Source organism: Numida meleagris, chromosome 22, assembly GCF_002078875.1.
Source record: "Numida meleagris isolate 19003 breed g44 Domestic line chromosome 22, NumMel1.0, whole genome shotgun sequence".
Lineage (NCBI taxonomy): Eukaryota > Metazoa > Chordata > Aves > Galliformes > Numididae > Numida > Numida meleagris.
The window spans coordinates 4,535,692-4,556,477 of NC_034430.1; the positions used below are offsets into that span (position 1 = coordinate 4,535,692).

At 48.4% G+C, this 20,786-nt stretch overlaps 3 protein-coding genes across 3 annotated transcripts in view; all 3 read left to right on the plus strand.

Annotated features, from left to right (window-relative positions):
* On the plus strand, positions 1,174 to 9,052 carry SFPQ (splicing factor proline and glutamine rich). Its single transcript, XM_021375506.1, has 10 exons — positions 1,174 to 1,930; positions 2,252 to 2,440; positions 2,536 to 2,837; positions 2,958 to 3,053; positions 4,247 to 4,443; positions 4,677 to 4,761; positions 5,012 to 5,129; positions 5,346 to 5,394; positions 5,474 to 5,595; positions 8,177 to 9,052. Exons 1-10 carry the CDS (start codon positions 1,283 to 1,285, stop codon positions 8,312 to 8,314), a joined length of 1,944 nt encoding a protein of 647 aa, XP_021231181.1. The 5' UTR covers positions 1,174 to 1,282; the 3' UTR covers positions 8,315 to 9,052.
* The window catches only part of DLGAP3 (DLG associated protein 3), a 39,606-nt gene continuing 28,483 nt past the window's right edge, over positions 9,664 to 20,786 (plus strand). The window contains exons 1-2 of the mRNA XM_021375499.1: positions 9,664 to 14,583; positions 14,830 to 14,904. The gene's annotated coding sequence lies outside the window, so the exon portion shown is untranslated. The remainder of the gene's footprint in view (positions 14,584 to 14,829; positions 14,905 to 20,786) is intronic.
* Positions 18,956 to 20,108, plus strand: TMEM35B (transmembrane protein 35B). The gene is made up of 3 exons (XM_021375521.1): positions 18,956 to 19,392; positions 19,473 to 19,653; positions 19,731 to 20,108. Exons 1-3 carry the CDS (start codon positions 19,285 to 19,287, stop codon positions 19,859 to 19,861), a joined length of 420 nt encoding a protein of 139 aa, XP_021231196.1. The 5' UTR covers positions 18,956 to 19,284; the 3' UTR covers positions 19,862 to 20,108.

Here is a 20,786-nt window from a genome sequence, read left to right on the forward strand (position 1 = left end):
ACACCTCGTGGTGGAAGCGCTCACTGCTCGCTGCAGGGCTGGCATCTCGGGGAGAATCCATTTTAGAACAGAACTTGGGGCCTTCGTTCTGCTGCAGTTGGAAGTGGCTGAAGTCACACAGCGGGTAGAATGCTAATGTGGGGAGAAGATGGGTCCCTGGCAAACTTTTTGTTTAAAACTTATAAAGCGAAATCCATTTTGTTAGGCAATGAAGTCTGTCTTTACCTGTGCGGTGCCTTGCAAATATCAGTGAGATTGATAATATTTTATCACTGCAATGCAACACTTACAGTTTCTTCCCAAATAAAGAGAACACGTGCCTTTCTGTTGGGCTTCACTTGAAGTTTATTTCATTGGACCTGAAACCGAGCACGTACTGTCAGTGTGAGCCTTGATGGGTAAAAGCCCTCATTAAAAATATCCAGTGCAGCACCACTGAAACCAGCGCCATTGAATGGATGGGAGGTACTTTGGGCTGTTTTCTGCCTCAGAACATGGAATGCTCTGACCATAACACTGAGTTTTATGGCTTCTTTGTGCCCCGCCTTTACAAGGAGTTTGCAGATTGCAGATGATTTTTCTCAGTTGGAAGGAAATATTTGCGCTCCTTCCCTGCCAGGCTTCTCAAAACGCGTTGGGTCAAAGTGCTGATGGCCGAGACCTCCCACGTTGGCGTTGTGTGACCACTGCCGTGCTTGAACGAACACATGGGAAACTTTTTATCAAATCAGAAGTGAAACCGCGCCGGAGAGGTCCAACGGAGCCGCCCCGTCAGTGCGGTAGGGCCGGGCCGGACCGAACCGAGTCGAGCCGCCGCGGTACCCCGCTCGCAAGGCGCCAGCAGCCGTTCGGCGGGGCGGGCGGATTCGCGCCCGACTGACTCCCCCGGCAGCCAATCGAAACTCGAGCTTCCGTAGTAACTGACCTCCCGCCGGTCAAACTGCCCAATCAGCACACAGGAGGTTAACGGATCATCCTGTCTCGATGTCGGCGGTCAAATGAGCCAATCGGCAGAGAGCAGGCTCTTTACCAATAGGATCAAAGAGTTTGCACAACAGGGACGCGCCATTGGTCGCTCTACCTATCGGTCTTCGCCGCCGCGGCAGGTGGTTGGTTAGTGGGGAGGAGGGGGCGGTTTCCGGGGGCGGGGAAGGTATATTACGGACGGACAAAGGCGGCGGCGAGGCCCTTTAGCTCGCCGCCATTTTGAGCAGCGGGCTCTGAGCAGCAGCAGCGGCAGCCGGCGCATCTCTTTTTCTCCGCCTTCCCCACCACCACCACCATGTCGCGGGATCGGTTCCGTAGCCGAGGCGGCGGCGGAGGGGGCTTCCATCGGCGCGGCGGCGGCGGCGGCCGCGGCGGCCCCAACCACGATTTCCGCTCTCCGCCGCCCGGCATGGGCATGGGCCAGAACCGCGGGCCTATGGGGGGCGGCCCGCAGGGTCCAGGCGGCCCTCCGGGCGGGGGCCCGAAGTCTGAACCGCCGAAGCCTCCAGCGTCGACCTCCGCTCCGCCGTCCTCGTCCTCTTCATCCTCCGCCACCACAGCGGGCCCCGCCGGCAGCCAGTCCGGCCCCGGGGCGCCTCCTCCGTCCGCCCTGCCCGCGGGGCAGCCGCCGCAGCAGCAGGCCCAGGGCTCCGCGCCCTCCTCCGCTCCCTCCGGCCCCGGGGGGCAGCAGCAGCCGCAGCCCAAGCCGAGCCCCAGCCCCACCCCGGCCGGCGGCCCTAAGAAAGGACAAGGACAGTCGCCCGGCGGCGGGCCCAAGGGGCCGGGCGGGCCGCAGCAGGGGCCGGGCGGGCCTCACAAGGGCGGGCCGGGCCACCGCGGCGGGCCGGGCGGGGAACCGCGGGGCCGCGGGCAGCAGCACCAGGGACAGCAGAGCCTCTCCTCGCAGCAGGGCCCGGCCGGCGGCGACAAGCTTTCGGACGAGGTGAGTCACGGCCCCCTCCCCCTTTCTCAGCCACAAGATGGCGGCGGCTGCGGCCGGGCACGGCGCTCCGCGCGCTCCCGCCGCCATCTTGAGGGGAGGAGCGCGGGGCGGGGGTCCGGGCTGCGCGAGCGGGGGTGCGGCCGCCTCGGCGGGGAGCGCGGGGCCCGGTGCGGCGGCGGCGGTGACGGCGGCCCGAGGGGCAGCGGCGGCCCGAGGGGCAGCGGCGGCAGGGCTCGTGTCCGACCGCTGCGAGCGGCCCGCGGCTTTGTGGTGTGGAGCTACGCACGCGGTGATGGCTCCATCTGCTCTGCTTCTTCGTAGGGATTTAAGGCAAACCTCTCACTGCTGAGGAGGCCCGGGGAGAAGACTTACACTCAGCGGTGCCGTTTGTTTGTTGGCAATTTGCCTGCCGATATAACAGATGAAGACTTTAAAAGATTGTTTGCCAAATATGGGGAGCCGGGAGAGGTTTTTATCAACAAAGGAAAAGGCTTTGGATTCATTAAGTTGGTAGGCGTTTGTACCCTCTGCCCGTCTCCTTAAAATTCTCGACGGTACTAGTTTGTAACCTGATTTCCTAAAACTGGGTCTTAAATTCCCCCCAGGAATCTAGAGCTCTGGCAGAAATCGCAAAGGCAGAACTGGACGACACCCCCATGCGGGGCCGACAGCTCCGCGTTCGGTTTGCCACGCACGCTGCCGCTCTGTCAGTGCGTAACCTTTCGCCTTACGTGTCCAACGAGTTACTGGAGGAGGCTTTCTCCCAATTCGGTCCAGTGGAGAGAGCTGTTGTGATTGTAGATGATCGAGGTAGATCAACGGGAAAAGGCATTGTTGAATTTGCATCAAAGCCAGCTGCCAGAAAAGCGTTTGAGCGGTGTACTGAGGGAGTGTTCTTGTTGACAACGTAAGTATTTTGCTTCTCAGGATTTTTAGTTCTGAGCGGTGCGAAACTGTCAGTTCCTTCTGATTGTTCAGAACAGGATTCAGTACAAAAATGTAAAGTGTGTATGTGTTTTGTATTTAGTACTCCTAGGCCAGTTATTGTGGAACCACTGGAGCAACTGGATGATGAAGATGGTCTTCCAGAAAAACTTGCTCAGAAGAACCCGATGTATCAAAAGTAGGCACTCTCTTTTTGGTATAATGAGTATGCAGATAACATAGTATGATCACTGAGTCTGAAAGAGTTAGGGTGATTTTTCAGAACTTGGCTTTGACTATCACAAATGGTGCATAAATGTCAGCCAGATAGCAGATTTTGTGGGTAAATGTGGAAATGTACCGGTGCAGCTCTTAAATCAGAAGTCAGCTGTTAGCTCGTGCTGTTGTTGAGAATTGTCGTTGTGAGTCATATGTTGATGATCCCATAGAGAAATAAATACAGTAAAATTATTACTTTGAGCAACCAAGTAAAATCCCAAGTTGTTTCGTGATTACCAAGTTTATGGGCTTGGCTTAAGAGGTGACCACTGTGCATGAAAAATACGGTGGTAAATGAGTCTCTCTTTACCTACTAGTTTTAGGTTAGGACCTGTACACGTAAGCCTATTTGTTGTAGAACTGTGCTTTTCGGACTGCAAAAGAGTGGAGGGAGAAGGTCTTGTGGGTCTTAGATGAGAAAATGTTTGAAATGACTTGTGTTGATCTGAGACTTGAAGCAGCTTAGTAACCATGTTCTTGTAAACAGTGCCGACTAGTATGGTATTTTTCCTGAGATCTTAAAAGCGCTTATAGTGTCTGAAAAGTTCTTAAGCTTTTCTATTTTTTTTCCATTAATTACTGAATCTCTAACTTCAGTTACTTTGTCAGCATAAGCTGTCAGCTCTCAGATGTTTTGAAGGCTAGGTTAAAGTAAATATTATTCTGCTTTAACGCAGTACTCTGGGTAAGTCAGCACTGGAAACTGTCTCCATGCTCAGGCACCTCGAGCAGCTGTCTGTATTAGGGCAGAGAGCTTGCCTTATTTTTGGATTTTGCATCTGGCAGTTGCCAGCAGTGGAGTGTTTTAATGAGGAAGTTGCAGGATAAACATGCAGTAGAACTGGAAGCAGAAAGATTTGCTTGGATGTGGTTGTGCAGGAGTCTCTGCATTTGCCTTTGGTGCGGTTCTTGAATTGACTTAAATGCTGCTGTTTAAATCCATGAAGTGCTGTACGGTTTTCATTTTGTCAAAAGAAGCTTTATATCGCATGGTTGGGGTACTATTTCCTAGCTGCCTGTGTTACCTAGTACTTGGTTGTTGTGGCAGTGATCTTCTACTGACCTTCCTTTCTGAGGCTTACGCAGCCTGGCTGAGCATCTTCCTTTCTGCAGGGAAAGAGAGACTCCTCCCCGCTTTGCTCAGCCTGGCAGTTTTGAGTTTGAGTATTCCCAGAGATGGAAATCTTTAGACGAAATGGAAAAACAGCAGAGAGAACAAGTGGCAAAAAACATGAAAGATGCCAAGGACAAACTTGAAAGTGAGATGGAAGATGCTTATCATGAGCATCAGGCAAACCTCTTGCGTCAAGGTAATCGGCTCCGGATTCTTTGTCTCCAAGTGCTTGCTTTTGCTCTGAATGCTGGCTTAAATGCATAACTTCTTAGTGGCTTGAATAAGCGTGCTTTCTCAGTTCTATCTGAAAGTATGGTTAAGATCAGTGACGTGCGGTGTCTGCAATAGTATAAGCGGGGTTAATCAAATTCAAATCTGAATTTAAATCTGAGTTGGTGAAGCTCCTGCTGACAGGCTTGGTTTCTGCAGACCTTATGAGGCGTCAGGAGGAACTGAGGCGTATGGAAGAGCTCCATAATCAAGAAATGCAGAAACGCAAGGAAATTCAGCTCAGGTTGGTCTGGCTTTTCCAGGATTTTTCAGTTGTACTTCTTGTAATGGTTGGACGTATGAAAACTTTCTTCGAGAAACTATTGCTGCTTCGGTTTGTGTATGAGAAATTGAAACGCGGTTACATTTTTTTTCCTTGAGTATCGTGTTTTTTTCCTGAAGTGTAATCATTAACTGTTCAGTTGCTCATGCGTAGCGTTGATGTCTGGCGTACGTTACTCCCGTGGTTTAATAATCTGCTCTGGGTTGATCAGGCAGGAGGAGGAGCGCCGCAGACGGGAGGAGGAAATGATGATCCGCCAGCGAGAGATGGAGGAACAAATGAGAAGACAGAGGGAAGAGAATTATAGTAGAATGGGTTATATGGATCCCGTAAGTGCAACCACTCTGTTTTCTGGATAGATTACCACGTTCAGCGATTCCCAGAATTCTTGCATGTTTCTGAGGTGGTGTTTTGCTTCCTTTAGGTTAGAGGTGGTGTTTATGTGTAATTGAAATGGTTTTAGTTGGCTGTGCACATGCTTTGTCTCCTGAGAGGTACGGGTTTCAGTAATAGCTTCTGTGCTAAAAGTTGTTTCTTCTATGCAGAGGGAGAGAGACATGAGAATGGGTGGTGCCACCACAATGAACATGGGAGGTAAAGAATTTTTAAATAATTACTTTACGTGGCTACCTTAGAAATTGTCAGAATATGATTATATATTTCTCTCCCTTAGATCCTTATGCTTCTGCAGCCCAGAAATTTCCACCTCTCGGAGGTGGTGGCGGCATAGGTTATGAAGCTAATCCAGGAGTTGGCCAAGCAGCCATGAGTGGTTCTATGATGGGAAGTGACATGGTAATGTATCCTGTGATGGCTTTAGCTTAGCACAAGGGAAATGTTGCAGTTGGAAATGAAGTTCTGTGTTCGGTTGTGTAAATTTCACTGTTAACTGCTGACTTTCTTGTCAGGTGTTTAACATGGAGGAGTAGTTTGGCGTTATGTAGTACTAGTTTAGTTAACCTTTACGGTAGTTTACGCAGTTGGAAGTTGTTTGTAATTGAATTCAAATGTGCTGTTTAGCATATTTGCAATTAACTCTGACTTTATTGGACTTCAGAAATTGTGCATCACAGTTAGGCTTGGAAGGATTTTTATAAATTGTAGAGAATATGACGATTTTCAGAATTAAAATAACAATAGTAGCTGTTGAGTAATGTGACATTCTGTATGGGCAAGTGAGATCCTTGTTCTCCTTTCCATAGCTGAACATTGCATTTGTTTTGGCCCTTCCAAGCCTCGTTAGAATTGATGCATGCTGTTACAGATATGCTGTTAATTCAGAAATCTGCAAACATCTCTTTAAGCAGCAGATTAACTTAAATAATGGGGAACAGCATATCACTTATTCTGTATGCTGATGTTTGCTATAGAAAAGCAGAAATGCTGTTTTTTGTTTTTTTCAAGTCTTAGGCATGTTCCAGTGGTCCTTGACTGTAGCCATTTTGTGGTTCCTGATCCACAAGGGAATGATAGCCTGTTCTTGTTGCTTTCTCTTTGTTGGGAATGACTGTAGGTAGAGTTTATTAAAGCTACTGCATATCTCGTGTTCCGAGGTATGTTTCCAAGCTGTACTATTTTTGGCACACTATATGTGTGAATGGGCTTCGAGCCTGCTTGGTGTTATCACACTGAAGCAATGCTGATTCAGATGAAAGAAATGCTTACCGGGTATAATGGAAAGCTGTTGGTTTAGGTGGTGATACTAGTGTGCTTTCACCCTCCTTGTCAAGGGTGTGCTGTGTTGCACAAGCTGAACTAAATGATTTTTGGGTGGGTTTAGGCCTCTGGCTTAACTTCGTGAGCTACCATAATAGCTTGTCAAATCTCTTCTGTTTTTATGGGAACTGTATCTTTGAAACCATAACTTTGCAGAGCCGCAACGATTCAGTAGACGGTGCTGGTGGCCTTAATGTATCTATAGTCTACTGATCTATTTAGGCAGTTCTGAAGCTTCCAGCAAATAGTTAGGCAGTCTGTGGTAAACGCTGTGAACAATTTTCTCCTCTTGAAATTCACGGTACAGGTGCATGCTGAACGAATGCAATACAAGAAAACATGTGTGACAGTAAGATGGCCTTGAGTTTTCTTAGAATGGGGGATCTCTGCCACACAGTGCTGTCACAGTTATTGGGCTGCCATGTTTATGAGGAGCAGAGGAGGTAGGCTTAAGCTGCCACGAATTAGGCGGAAAAAAATTGGTAGCATTTGACTTACCTTACTTGGGAGGATTGAAACTAACTTCCAGAAGTGGAGTGTGAGTTTTCAGTTGCAGGTACCTTTTGTAACAAACAGCCTACCATTGTTCTGTTACTTGGTAGCAGAAAACGTGCTTGAAATGAAAGTTGAGAGCTTTTTGTTAAAATTTGGCAGTTCTGTACCTTGAATGCTGATCACAACTACTGTTACAGTAACCGAATGAAGTTCATGCAAGAGAGGTATTAGCGAAAATATCTGAAGTCTCTGCTTTATTGCAGGGTGATTTAGCTTTTACATCTTGGTGTGAAGCCTTTCAACACTGAAGTTGTGAATTTTCCAAGAGCTTGTGATGAAGGTGGGGTGGGAAGGGATATATTGACCGGATGCACACAACCCTTTGTGCATAGTTCTAACCTGAAATAAGTTGTGGTTCTCTGAACACGCTTTGCATATACAGCAGCAGTTCTGGAGTATGTGGGATTGAATAAAAGCAAGTCTTTTGATCGAGCAATTGTGTTGGTTAGGTAAATCACTGGTCATGAGCTTTTTCACATTTTTTTTCTTCTTGTAATCCAGTAGTGCTCACTATCAGTTTTGATTACTGCCTAAGGCCTCTACAGTTTAGTCAGCAGACCGTAGTCTTAACCCCATCTTGAAAAGCACATGGTCTCTATTGCAGCACATGCCATTAACTGGTGAGTAGGCATTCTGTTTACAGTGACATTTTATGAATGTCAGCTCATACTTCAGTGAACTGAAGGTGCTCTCTCTGGCTAGGCTTGTTTGGAAATGACAGTGATGTAATCTAAGCTTTTATCGCACTAAAGGTGAGAAGTTTGCGAGCTATTTGCATTAACTTGGTTGAAAATTGCTAGAGCTCATTGTGAAAAGTTGTTAATTCACATCTGCACTAATGCTTACATTTCTAGCACTGCAGGGAGGATCTGTTCTTTGTAACAGATGTATGAGAATGCATCAAGTGGGAACATACCTCAAGGCATGTATTACAATAAACTAATTTTTAAATTACCCTTTTTTCCTTTCTATGTTCCCGGTACCTGTGGATCGGCTCAATGGTGATTGTATCGACGAACCTTGACTACGGAACCTTCTAAAAATATATACTTAACACACATGGACATCAACTACATATAATGAACTGTTAATTCTGTTCCAATAGCGTCCTGAACGCTTTGGGCAGGGAGGTGCGGGGCCTGTGGGTGGCCAGGGTCCTAGAGGAATGGGGCCTGGAACACCAACAGGATATGGTAGAGGGAGAGAAGAATACGAAGGCCCAAACAAAAAGCCCCGATTTTAGATGTGACCTGTAGTTTCATTCCAGTTTGTTTTGTCTGTCTTGTTTAGACACCAACTTTTTAATTCTTGCATTTTAGTAAGAAAGCTACGTTTTTATGGATGTTAGAAACTTACTGACCTAATATTTGTAAGTGGTCTGTTTGGGCAAGTACAACTTAATTATGTAATGCAGTGTTTCAAAACAAGTTTAGCTGTTTTTTTGATGTATAACGTCCCTAACTTGATGGCAGTGTACATTGTGCCACTGAATTCCCAAAGTGTACCAACTTTTTTTTACTGTGCTTCAAATAAATAGAAAACTAAATGTAGTAACTTCTCTTGCCATTCATGGTTAAATTAAGAGGCTAAGTACCACACCTTCGGCAGTAAACTGAGAGTCTTGCCATAGAGATTTAACTAGACCAGGGTGTGGAACTGTAGTGAAGAGTTGAGATCTCTTCCTGCAATGCCTCTAGCTTAAGACTGGGACAAGTAGTAGCTTAACTGCCCAGTAGGCGCAGATTTTTGAACATTGTGCTGCAATGAGAAAGAAAATGAAAATCTTGCAGATGCTGTAAGATAACGGTAATGAAAGCTACGCTGCAAGTAATGCAGTATGTAAAGAATTTCATATCTTAGCTATGGATGATGGGTGGTGGGATGGTTGCGCTTACCACCTTGGCAGTTACTGCTTGATACCTTCTAAAGACTTTAAGCAGAAGACTAGCAATGGTTATTTTAAAATAAATCCATAGAAAGACTTGTATTGACTGACTTCCTAACTTACGGGTTATTAATGAGATATTTATATGCTCTTAAGCTGTTTGAGATTACAGGACCTGGCCTTGCTCCGTATTGTATACCTGCCTGAAATTGCTTGGCAAAAAAAAAAACAAACCCAGAAGTGCTGCTCAAGTGATTAGGGGAGAACCTGCTAATTCGTACTTGTAACTTGCTTATGTCCTCGTGCTAATTGAGTGGACTAATTTGCATAGCTCAGAATTCAATTGTATTATGGGGGCTGCAGGAACTAGTCTTAAATCTTGTAGCTGCTGGATAAATCATAAAAACCTGTATGTAAAATACAGAGAAATGAGCATTCTTGCACGATGGTTATTGTTATTATCGATGTGTAGAGGTAATGCATCAAAAAGCAGTATCTGAATCTGGAGTTAATTCCGCACCGTACAAATAAATTCCCTTCAAGGCTGCTTTGTAGATCTGATGAATTCGTTAGCTTGCTGTTAATTTCATTAAGTCCCCCCAGGAGAATTTCAAAGCATTCTGGACTCAAGGTAGTTGCTTTGCTTATTATTACATTGTACCAGATAAGCTGGGAACGTGACTTCCCAGCATAAAATGCCTTGGTGTTAACGCAGGATATATTAACCTGCTTGGCACAAAGTAGGTAGACTGAGTTGGCTGTACCTTCATGCAATTCCCCAACTGCTGAGCGTTCTGTAAGTAGTTTCAATCTCACAGTGATCTTTCCACTCCTTGTGCTAAGCATTGGCTAATTCTAAATTCTGTGCTAAATTTTTCTGTGGTTAAAACTTCAGTGTCAGATTGCAGTATCTTAGAGTGCAGATGATCGCTCGTGAAGTACTCACTGTAAGTGCTGGTACTCCTTAAATGCAAAAAGTAGCATGTTGTGAAATGCTGATAACAGGTAACACTGACTGGGACATTCAGTGCACTAAATAGTGACTCAGCTGGTTTGGTGAATGCTTTTTATCTTCCCAGAAAAGTTTGGAGATTGATAACGTGCTAAGACAATGAATTGTTACTCAGGAAACTCTGAATGGGCAGTTCCTGCACTGCAGACCAGGTATTTGGGAGTACTCGTGTTGGATATTGAGCTTGAAAACAGCAGTCCCACTGCAATTTGCTTGAAGCAGTACTGAATAATGCCTGTGTTTTCTGCAGGGTGTTCGTGGGACACCCACGAAAACGGAAGGTGTCTGAGATGGGGAATTCTGAACGTAAACATTAAATTAATTTTTTCAGTTTATTTTTCAGATTACATGTCATTCTTTATTAAAGAGATGCTGGTGCATATCCTAAAGTATGTTCTTTCGTAGTTCTGTAACTCTGAAGAGTGAAGGATGCTGATGTCCTTGTACCTTACAGAGGTTGTCTTTTGGTAACCTGTTTCATACGTAAGCTACTGTTGCTAGTATAGATGAGCTGCAAAACAATGACTAGTATAAATACATAGAGAGGATTTGGCAGTTTTCAAAACATGTGAAAGCTTGGCTAAATCTGGCTTTGTTGTAGCTGCATAAGCAGAATTTCTAAAATGAGTTCTGCTTTGAGTTGCACGTATTCAACAGGCATTACAATTAAATAGCCAACTTCATTGCAAGACCTTTTAAAGATATAGCGTCTTAAAAGCTGGCCAACATGTCAGGCTTAAAATGCGATAAAGTTATTAAATGTGGAAGGTGAGAAGGTCATGTTCCTTTGATCTGTTCCTATGAGGTTTTGGACTTTTTTCAGAAAATCAGATTGATGTAACTGACTCTTCAAAACACTTCAGAAAAGCGCTTGGTTGGTCAGACCTGGTCCCGGATGGTCTGCCTTGCATAACCTATTTTTGTACTGGACTTGGAAGACATTGGCTGTTGCAATTTAGCTCGTTTTAACAAAATTGAGCCCTTTTTGACACTTGATATCTAAAAACCGCAGCATGTAGAAACTGGTATCTTCATATCTTCCCACTTTCTCAAATGAACATAGAATAATCCTGTCTTCTGGTGTAGACACATGACACTAATCATGTATACAGCTGATGAGAAACTGAAACTGCTTTTGAGATTTTGTGGTATTTTTGTGGTAGAAAAATTCTTGGCTTCTCCTTGGCAACCATTTACTGTGGCAGCAAGTTCTTGCTGGAGTTTTTGAGACTGCAATTTACACTTAAAACTAGTGGCCTGCTACATAACTGCACTTAGCCAGCATTTCTGCAGTTCATAACTGTGAGGAACGTAGTACCACAAATGGCAATGGACATTAGGACCCGGATGTAGTATTCCTGCTTGCTCCAAGATTCTCATTGCCGACTGCATACAGGTAGGTAACAAGCAATATAATATAACTTGGTGACTTTCTATGTAATCTTATACTGTGGGTATTCTGACATCACACTTCTGACTGTGGAATTACAGTGCAGCACTCTTCATACCTGTATGTTAAACTTGCATCAAAGCTGCGTGGTTTTCGGTTTTAAGCTTTTGTCTTGTTCAAAGCCAATAAGCAACTTACTGTGATTCTTAGATAAGTGTTTTCAGACCCGATTCCTTTGTACATACGACTCGGCTTGTGTGAATTTTTCTCACTTACGGTGTAACGAAGATGTTCTTGGAGGAGCTCTGTGGGGAAGAGGGAACGTGACCTTACACTCCAGTTAACGAGTCAACTGGGTGCTCCCAGTGCCTAGAACAGGGTTGGTCAGACTTTCCGTAGTGACAGAGTGGCCCATTTGCAATGCATCCCTTCATGTGGAGTCTTGGCTCGGTAGGAAATGCGTTAGTAGTCACTGCTGTAGCCCTGTGTAAACTGGTAGCCAAAGCTCACGAACGTGGTCAACTTTAGGATGGATTGGGAATACTTCTCAGGACATACATACGACTGCTTCGCTGAATATCCCTGTAAAAAGTTCAGTAGAGCTTTTTGGGAATCTCAGTTGTCTTTAATTAATCCTTGATTGGCAAGCAAAGTACATTTCTCTGCCTCTGATAGTGGTGAGAATCTATACTTCTGCCTCTTAGTCATCTTGGTAGTGTGATGCTCAACTTCATTTTTCATCTGTCTCGAGGATGTAATTCTAAACTCTTCATTAATGCAAATGCTGAACGCAGTGTTTCAGGATTAACGTGCTTACGTTTCCAGACATCCAGACATGCTGATCTCCAGCTCTTTTGCATCAGTTCTTGAACCTGAATTTCAAGGTCCCTTGTTTCAGCGCATGACATGGCTCGTCTGCTCAGCTTTTTCAGAGATGCTGTAATGTGTTTTCCCACTTGATCTGCAAAGTTCTGCTTTGCATACTCATTGCTGGTATTTTGCACCCATCTGTGTTATGTTCCAGAGCAGCCTCTTGCTGTTCAGCGGGCGATCTGCTGGACAGCCCTGCCCTGCTGTAGTTAGGTTTCCAGTGTTCCACTGAAAGCAGCTAGCTGCACCTTAAGGTCAAGGTTACAATAACAGGTCTTTGTTCACAGCATAGTGAGTGTAGCTCAACTCCATCGAACCAAACAGGGACATCCGTGTGTCACAAAGTCAGTTTGACTTTTTTGGTGATGGCTTACTCTAAACCTGTAACTAGAACTCAGCAGCAAAACTGCTGACAGTGTGCATACTGTCATGTAGTAAAACGGAACTGTTAATCTTTAAACCAGTGCTCAGATCTAAGCAGTATTTCCAGTGTGCTCCGGACACTTGACTTTACCTGCAGGAATGTCGTGGAGGGGTTATTGGCACATCTGCTTTATTCTACATACTTAAACTCAGTAGGATTTTGACACTCTTGGAGCAAGCAATCTGTGACTGAACCATAGGTCTCATACCAGCTCTGACTGCCTGCAGTAACGAAACTCGGTGTGGTAGATAACTTCCAGCTCTGACTGCCTGCAGTAATGAAACTCGGTGTGGTAGATAACTGCAAAGCCAGTCTGTAACAAGCGCGTACCAAGAAATGGCATTGAAGTGCTCGCATTGTGTTTCATCTTGGGTTTATATCATGGTGTGAAATACACTTTTTCTCAAAAAAGCTTGTCTGAAGCTCAGAAGTGTGGTGTCAGAATACATATGCGTACCTGTTAGGCCCTCAGATCCAGATTCTGGTGCTGTCAGGAGAGCACAGCATAGTGTGTATGGGGGCTTTACTGTAACATTAAGCATACAAAGTGTTGATTTGCTTGCAGTTTTCCCCATAGCTAAACACCGAGGCCTGTGAGTAGTTTTAGGACTTCAGCAGTAATGGGGTTGCATGTCTCTGTTAATCATTGCCAGCTGCAGTGACACGATCAGGAAGGCCAGCGTTCTGTTCCATCATGTTAAATAAGGCTAAGCATGTTAGAAAGGATGCAGAAAAAGTATGCTGCTCTGGGTAATTACTTGGCTTCTTCCACTACTAGGAAGTCTGGAATCGGCTAATTAGCTTCAGATTTTTTTCTCTCCATACCAGCTAGTGGGGCTCTTAAATAGCTACTTACCGGAAAAGGAAAAAAAGAAAAAAGGGAGGATTGGCCTTCTCCCACTTCTGTCATTGCTGCTAGATAATGATTGACATGTTAGGACTTGGCTGTGCAATCCCGCAGTGGTCTGTGAATACCCCATCTCTATAAATGTTGCTTCTGAACACCAGTACTGAAGAGCTAACTGGGAGGGTTGGGAGGAGTGTGGCTATAAGTGAATCTGGAGTGTTAAAAGGATGCACAAAGATATAGTATCCCTTATGCATGGTGTTTGTCGCTATGGCATAGAAAACAAAACGTGCATACTATATTTCTGCTCCTGAGGGCCATGATAAAACCCAGGTGGTGGGTTTGAGACTAAACCTGAACTTCTCCCTACCTGGTCAGATCCCATTGTGACCATTGTGATTTGCCTCCCAACTAGAGGTGTGCACAGAATGTTGTACTACTACATCCCTAGTTGCTAACCATTGAAGTTTGCCCTCAATTTAGCTGTAAGTAAGAGGGTGGGTCGTCAGAAGGGAAGAAGCTGTTGCTTAGAATAAAAGCAGTAGACTTACAGTGCTCATCTCTAGTGTCTTCCTTTGGCTTTCGAAGCACTTCTAGGACTATTGAACTGGGGGCTGCTAGGAATAAAGGGCACTGCACTCCTTTGTGAAGCAGAAGGAAGAGGGCATTGTACAGGAGACAAACTAGGGTCAAATAGATGAAGTAGCTTGATTGAAATTGTTAATGCCTTCACATAAGGGATAGTATACCTCTGGCTGCAATCAAACTTCATTGTACTCAGACTGGTGATTTACGGTTTGTGCTCTGACAAGGTGCAGTTCTTCAGTCAACTACATGCATATTCCTTCACCTCTTGACAAGTGTTTAGGCTAGCCTATTTCTGCCCCTTATTCTTCCACTAAATATTTTGGAATAATTTGTAAATTCCCCTTCATAACTAATCAGTCCACATATCTTAAATCTTTGCTTTCTAAGTTAGTTTTGAAATGGTTAGAAGTTTCTGTATGTTATTATAATAACTTCACTTGTTATCCTTTAGGTGAAGATGCGAGCTGAGTGAAGCTGGCGTGCTCATCCATGGGAAGTAAGCATAATCTTGTCTTGTTCTGAATGGGTGAAATAATACAAGTTTCTGGACACTTGATGTTCAGTCACCAAGTAGTTAGTGGTGAATGTGTGAAATGTGGGGCTTGGTATCCTGCTGTCAGACTGTGGGGTTAAACACTCCAACCCCACCTGGGTTTGACATCTTGGGAGCACCTTTCTAGATGGAGGCTTGCACAAGAGATTTAAAAACCACTGTAGATAAAACTTGTGATTATTTTTCTAGTTCAGGAGCTGAGCATGAGCACATCCAGCGTGATGCCCTGTGATATGTGAGTGGACCAAGATACCAAGTGAACAAGTAAGTAGATAATGTCCTTAGGCTGCTGATCTGTTACAGTAGCACATCACCTTGTGATGTGTCGGGTAGTTCCTGCCTGCAACTTGCCTTTGATTAATCTCATTTTTATGTAAAAAAAATCATACTTCTTTTGTAGAGCCAAGATAGAGCTATTGTTTAAGGCTTTCCAGCCATGCAGCATCAAATAAGCCATCTTCTGAGCACTGCAGGTGGTCAAACAAGAAATAAGTGTGACTAAGATGAGGCTCGAGTGGAAAGGTTGTGAATGGGATGGAGCGACTGTCAGCAAAGGAAAAGGAGTGCAATAAAGCAGTTAATTAATTGTTAAAGTTTTTACAAATGTTGAGTTCTTGAAATAGTTAATGAATGCCAAAGTTAACCCACAGGAACACAAACGGGTAGAGGTTTAAAGAAACTTTCAGGTTTTAAAGTAACTTGCAGAGCTGGAATTAATGACGTTTTCCCTCTAATTTGCTACTGAAACAACAAGGGGGAGCTGCAGTTTTTTAAAATCTTGAGTGAAGAGCAACATGCAAAATACTGTAACACATGAGTGAGGGGTAAGTAATGACTTAGATGTGCTGCAGCTGACCCTGTAAGTTGTGGAGGTGTTGAGATTCAATTGGTGAACTCCTATTGAATCCAATGTGACTTGTCACTGCTGCTCTTGGTTCTTGGGTAGTAAAGCACAAAGCCACTTCAGATCTTTTACGTTTGAAGTAGAGGACAGAGTGGATGCTGTTCATTTCATCTCGAGCCTAACAGGAGATGCTAAGGTTCTTAGAGGATATCTGTAGGTGCGTGACCTTTCTTTTGTGACACGCTGATTCCCTTTCCACGTGGTTGCTTGTGATTTCTGGTGGCGTTTTCCATGTTCTGGCTAACAGCACGCTTTGTACTTGCAGAAGAAGATGAAGTCCAAATGCAGTGAAGAGGAGCCAGGAACGTTCTAGGAATTTTTACAAATAAAATATTTTAAATTTTCTTAATGATGACTTCTGTTTTATTGTGGAGGATGTTCTGGTAGGCGTGGTGTTAAACGCATCCATACCGTGCTATGCTCGAGTAACTGCCTGGAATGAGGTTGTAGAAGGGGAATGCAGGATGGAATGCAGGATGTGCTCTGAGCATTTGGGAGAGGAGGGGCTTGAGTCTTTGGCTCTTGCTCTGTGACAAACACACAAAGCTACCACCCTGAACTAACGACTGTAACAAATACATTTTCTCCTGCTGTGCATCTGCCATGGACTTGTTCTGGTAGTTGCACTGCACCAGTTGTGGGGGTAGATGTATTTCCTGACCAGTTTGCTTTTGCAAAAACGACTAGCTTAATTTTTCTTCTCTTCTTTCCCCTAAGGCACTTCAGTTGATTCTGGAAGTTTCACCCGTTCCATCCCCACCTGCAGAGCTCTCTGTACCGTTGTAGCTGTTAGATTTCTCAATGTTTGCACATTTTTGGTTGGTTTGTCGTAGTTTACTCAGTGATTGCAGTAATGAAGCCTGGATGCCAGTGCTGGAGTTCCTTGTAAGGCAGAGAAGTGCTTTTTTTTTTTTTTAAGCACTTAAGGTAAAAGTTTCCATGGTTCAAATTGCTTTTCTTGAAGAGGACAGGTGTAATTCATTAAAACCCTTCTGTGCACATGCATAATTCCTGCTGTCACGTATTAAATATAATCTTCTGTTTAAATTCAGGTAGTTTTCCCTAATCTGTTGAAGTATGCCAGGAACTGGCTCCATTGATGCAGCTGCATTTTACCAGGGCTACCCCTACAGTGCATGAAGTCACAAACGTGTGGCTAGGGACTGTTGTGAGACTGCTAGGATCAGAATTAATTGGCTCAAATATGGTAAAATCATATGCAGGACTTGAAATGTGTGAGTGTTAGCGGCTGGCTTGGAACAGAGCTCACCTGTGCTTTAACTACTGCTCAGGAACATGTCCTGGTTTGACTTAAATATCAGTTTCCTTCCTAGGAAGTGGCATTACTTAGCAAGAGCTGCTGCATCTCCCTTTGACGTGGACCTGGACTGTGGTTCTGTAGCAGTAGCTGTGGATGAGTAGCCCTGGTGCTCACCTCTGCAGGGCTGGTGAGGCAGGAGCAGCACTGCAGCCTCGTGGCTCTGCACCAGGCACGGGAGTTGGCTCGGGGGCAAGGTCAGGGGAGCGAGGCGAGCAGCAGCAAGCTGCAGTGAGCGGGTGGGCATCAAAACCCTGAGCTGCTGCATTGCACTTCTTCATGCCGTTGGGTAAAGGATTTGTTGATGCTTTTGACATCTCTGCGCTGCTGGTGGATTTCCATGAGGGGTGCCCCGTGGTTCCTAGATGGCCGCGCAGTGCGGCGACTGCTGGGAGGGTGCTGCATTATGTGCTGTTAAATGAGTTTAGCGATCATTAGGTTCTGCTAATTCGTTAGTCAGCACCGCACAAAGTTCAGAAAGCTAAACGATTCACCTCTTAATTTAGACCTTAATTTTACCTGCGGAGGAGGGAGCTCGAGGAAGGAGCTGGAGATGCGTTCGCTGCAGAATCGAGGCCTCGTGGTGCTCGCAGTGCTGGGGCTGAGCAGCCTCGGAGCTTGGGCTGGGAAGGACCAAGTGCAGCAGCTGTGTGCAGGTGCCTTGCTGCCCCTGGGCAGCACTCCCAGGGCTCCCCAGCGTTTCTTGCTGAGCAGGATGCCATGTGCCATGGGATGTCCTAAGCCCTGCTCCCAGCTCCTTGCTGGCCGGGCAGTGTGAGGTGGAGAAGCCCTTACCTCCAAGAACTGCTCTGCAGCAACTTGAACATGGGCGTTATCCTTGCTATTGCCACCAGAATTCCCAAGTATGGCATCATCCAAACGAATACAAAGAATGCTGACTGCGCCAGGGCTCCGTGTCTTGTCTCCACAGCCTTTCCCCCCTCAAACTCTGCTATTTTCCAGTCCCTTGCCCTAATTCTGTTTCCCCTGCTGCAGCTTTGGCAGCTCAGCGAGTCTGCTCCAACCGAAACGTGACATCAGCATTCGCAACCATCTCCACCTCCCACAGCTCCTTCTGCAAGCAGACCAGGCTTTGCTTTTTAATACTGAAAATGGATGTGCTTTGGAGAGCTGCAGAAAGCCCTCATTTTCCGTTCCCCATCGCTGTGTAGGCCCTTATGTCAGCTGAGCAAGGGCTTGCTTGGGGTGTTTCCCCTCGCTGGGCGCTGTGCTGGCAGCTTATCGTTTTCTGTCTGGTTGTGCCACTTCAATTAGCCTGATTAACTCGTGTGCTAAACAGCGGAGTGAGAAGTGGGTGCCTGGGCTGAGGGGTTGGGGTTCTTTCCTGGGCAAGGGGCTGCGTCCATTGTCTCCTTTGCAGTTCAGGCCCGGGCACCGTGGGAGCAGTAGGGATGGGATGGTGCGGTGTGGTGCGGTGCCCTGCGGCTGGTGTGGGCAGAAAGCATGAGCTCTTCCTGCTGGGTTTGAGATGCAAAATGAATGCACCCGGGGCTGGTGGTGGTGTCCGGCCACGCAGGAGGACGCTTCATTGAAGACCCAACAAATACTGAGCGACTCACAGAAGGAGCTCGGGCTCATAGATCTAAAGACAGCGGGGATCCCGGCTGGGGCTGGAGGCTTTGGTGAAAGAGGGAAGCGTGTTTTGCCCGCAGCTGTTTCCCGTTGGGTCGGGGCCGCAGCAGGGCTCGCCGAGCTATTTATTGCTGCGCCTCGTGCACAGCGCGAGGAGCTCTGAGTCACTGCCGCGGGGACGCGCGGCGGAGGAGGAGGAGGGCACCGGGGGGCACCGGGGGCAGCGCGGCTCCGGTTCCCGGCGCGGCCCGGGCCCCTCGGGCTGAGGGCTGAGCAGCGGGGGCCGTGACCCGCCCCCCCCCTCGCCCCGAGCAGCGCTGCTGGGCCCCGGCTGCCTGCGGAATGCAGACTCGCAGCTCCGCGAGGGGGGAAGCAAACAGATGATGCAATGGTTTTGCACTTTTGCGCAAAAACTGCGGCCGGCTCCGTCCTGCTCCCGAGCTCTCAGGAAGGGGCGCGTTCTCTCCAAGCGAAGGGCAAATTCCTTCCTCCCACAGCGGCCGTGCGGCAGTGACGGATCCTTCCTGCGCTATTGAGGCGCTGCTGCACGTGCGGGGCCTCGAGCGCTCAGGGAGGGCCGGCTCTTTTTATTTTTATCCCTTCCTTTTCCCTCTCCCCTCGGCTCCGCGGGCCGACAAGGGCTGGTGCCGCCGGCCTCGTGCTGCCGTCAGTCCAGCCCAGCGGGGAGAGCAGCGCTGCACGCCGAGCTCGGGGCAGCGATTGGAGCCGAGGAAGCGCGGCTCCCCATCGGGGCTGCGGGGGCCGGCAGCAGACGGAGGGGCCGTCCCGATCCGATCCGCACCGCCCCCGCCCCGCCCCGCTCCCGGCCATGGCGGCGGCGTTCCGGGCTCTGCGCGTTCTCCTGGGGCTTTTCTTCCTTCTCGCGGGCGCCGTGAAGCTCTCGGAGCGGCTCTCGGCCGACGCGCACCGGCACATGGTGAGGGGGGCCCGGGGGGAGCGGGGCCGCTCCGTGCGGGGCGGGGAGGCCGGAGCCGTGCCCTGCGCTGCGCTCTCCAGCAGGAGCAGTTCGTGCGTTTCGCGGAGGTGTTTCCCCTGAGGGACTTCGGCTTCGCCCCCGCTCCCGGTCCGTACCTGGCTGCCGTCGGTGCGGTGGAGGCGGCGGCCGGGCTGCTCCTGGCCTTCGGGCCGCAGCTGCTGCAGGAGATCAGCAACTTCGTGCTCAGCGTCGTCATGATCGGTGCGTGAGAGGTGGGAGGGGGGTGACGGGGGGGGGGACGCCCTTCGCCCCGCGTCACCCCGCCGTGCCCTCCCCAGGTGCCATCTACACGCTGCTGGCGCTGCGGGAGCCGCTGGCCATGTGTGCCCCCGCCACGCTGTGCCTCGGGCTGCTGCTGCTGCTCAACGTCCGCGGGCACGGGGCCCCCGCCAAGGCCAAGGCCGAGTGAGCGGGGACGGAGGGAGGACGGCGCGGTGCTGGCGGGAGGCCGCGGCCGCCGGGCGCTTTTAGGGCGCTTGGAGCAGCGGCACCGCTCGCTGCGGAGCAATGTGACGCTGCCGCCTGGTGTCCCGGCTGCGGGACGGACCGTGGCCGTGGCGCTGCCGCCACCGCGGTGCTGTCCTGGCCCTGGGCTGGGGGTGGCTCCTGGGGAGGGGCTGTGTTTTTTTTGGAATAAAGGCTCTGGTTTTTTTTCATGTTTTGCCTCCTCTATTTCTGCCCTCCCCTCTCCCCCCCCCGGCCCTCCATGCTGAGCTGCAGGGATTGGGGCTCCCTGAGGTTTGGGGGGGGGGGCTGCTGGAGCAGCACCTGGGGATGGTGGAAGTGTGGGTTCACAGGGGCAGAGCGTCTGCATGGGATGAGAGCATCACTATGGTCACCGTGCATTGCACCGGGCCACTCACTGTGCGTCCAGGTGGGACAGCAGCCGTGTCCCCCCCGGCTCTATTCAGCAGTGCTTCCTGGGGACCCTGCTCTGCCGGGCCTATGTCAGCAGGGACACATCTCCCCTCCAGGACGTGTTCAGTCCCCCGCGGTGACAGCTGGGCAGAACCACGAGGTCACACCGGAACCCTGTGCATCTGCCATTCAAGAGGCTGGGACACGTTTGGGGCGAACCGCTCACAGCACGTCCCAGTGTCCCATGGGGACAGGCACCCTGTCCCAAAACAGCACCCAAGCACTGCCGTGCGAGGCAGCAGGGAGGGGGCTGGCTCCCCTTCGCAGTGCTGGGGGGGGCACGGGACACTACTCGCACTGAATCCCCCTTTGAAGCAAACAAAGGCACAAGGAGGCGGATTCCGGCTTTGATCCCATTCGGGTTGCCCCCTCCTCCTCCTCTTCCCCCCAGCTGCTGAGTGCAGAAACTTGACCTC

Bases quoted from the DNA above. Each gene is read 5' to 3' on its own strand.
- SFPQ (XM_021375506.1), top strand. From the start codon at position 1,283: ATGTCGCGGGATCGGTTCCGTAGCCGAGGCGGCGGCGGAGGGGGCTTC. The intron at 2,838-2,957 runs GTAAGTATTTTG...TTTTGTATTTAG, and splicing joins GGAGTGTTCTTGTTGACAAC to TACTCCTAGGCCAGTTATTG. The intron at 4,762-5,011 runs GTTGGTCTGGCT...TGGGTTGATCAG, and splicing joins CGCAAGGAAATTCAGCTCAG to GCAGGAGGAGGAGCGCCGCA.
- TMEM35B (XM_021375521.1), top strand. From the start codon at position 19,285: ATGGCGGCGGCGTTCCGGGCTCTGCGCGTTCTCCTGGGGCTTTTCTTC. The intron at 19,393-19,472 runs GTGAGGGGGGCC...TGCGCTCTCCAG, and splicing joins CCGACGCGCACCGGCACATG to CAGGAGCAGTTCGTGCGTTT. The intron at 19,654-19,730 runs GTGCGTGAGAGG...TGCCCTCCCCAG, and splicing joins GCTCAGCGTCGTCATGATCG to GTGCCATCTACACGCTGCTG.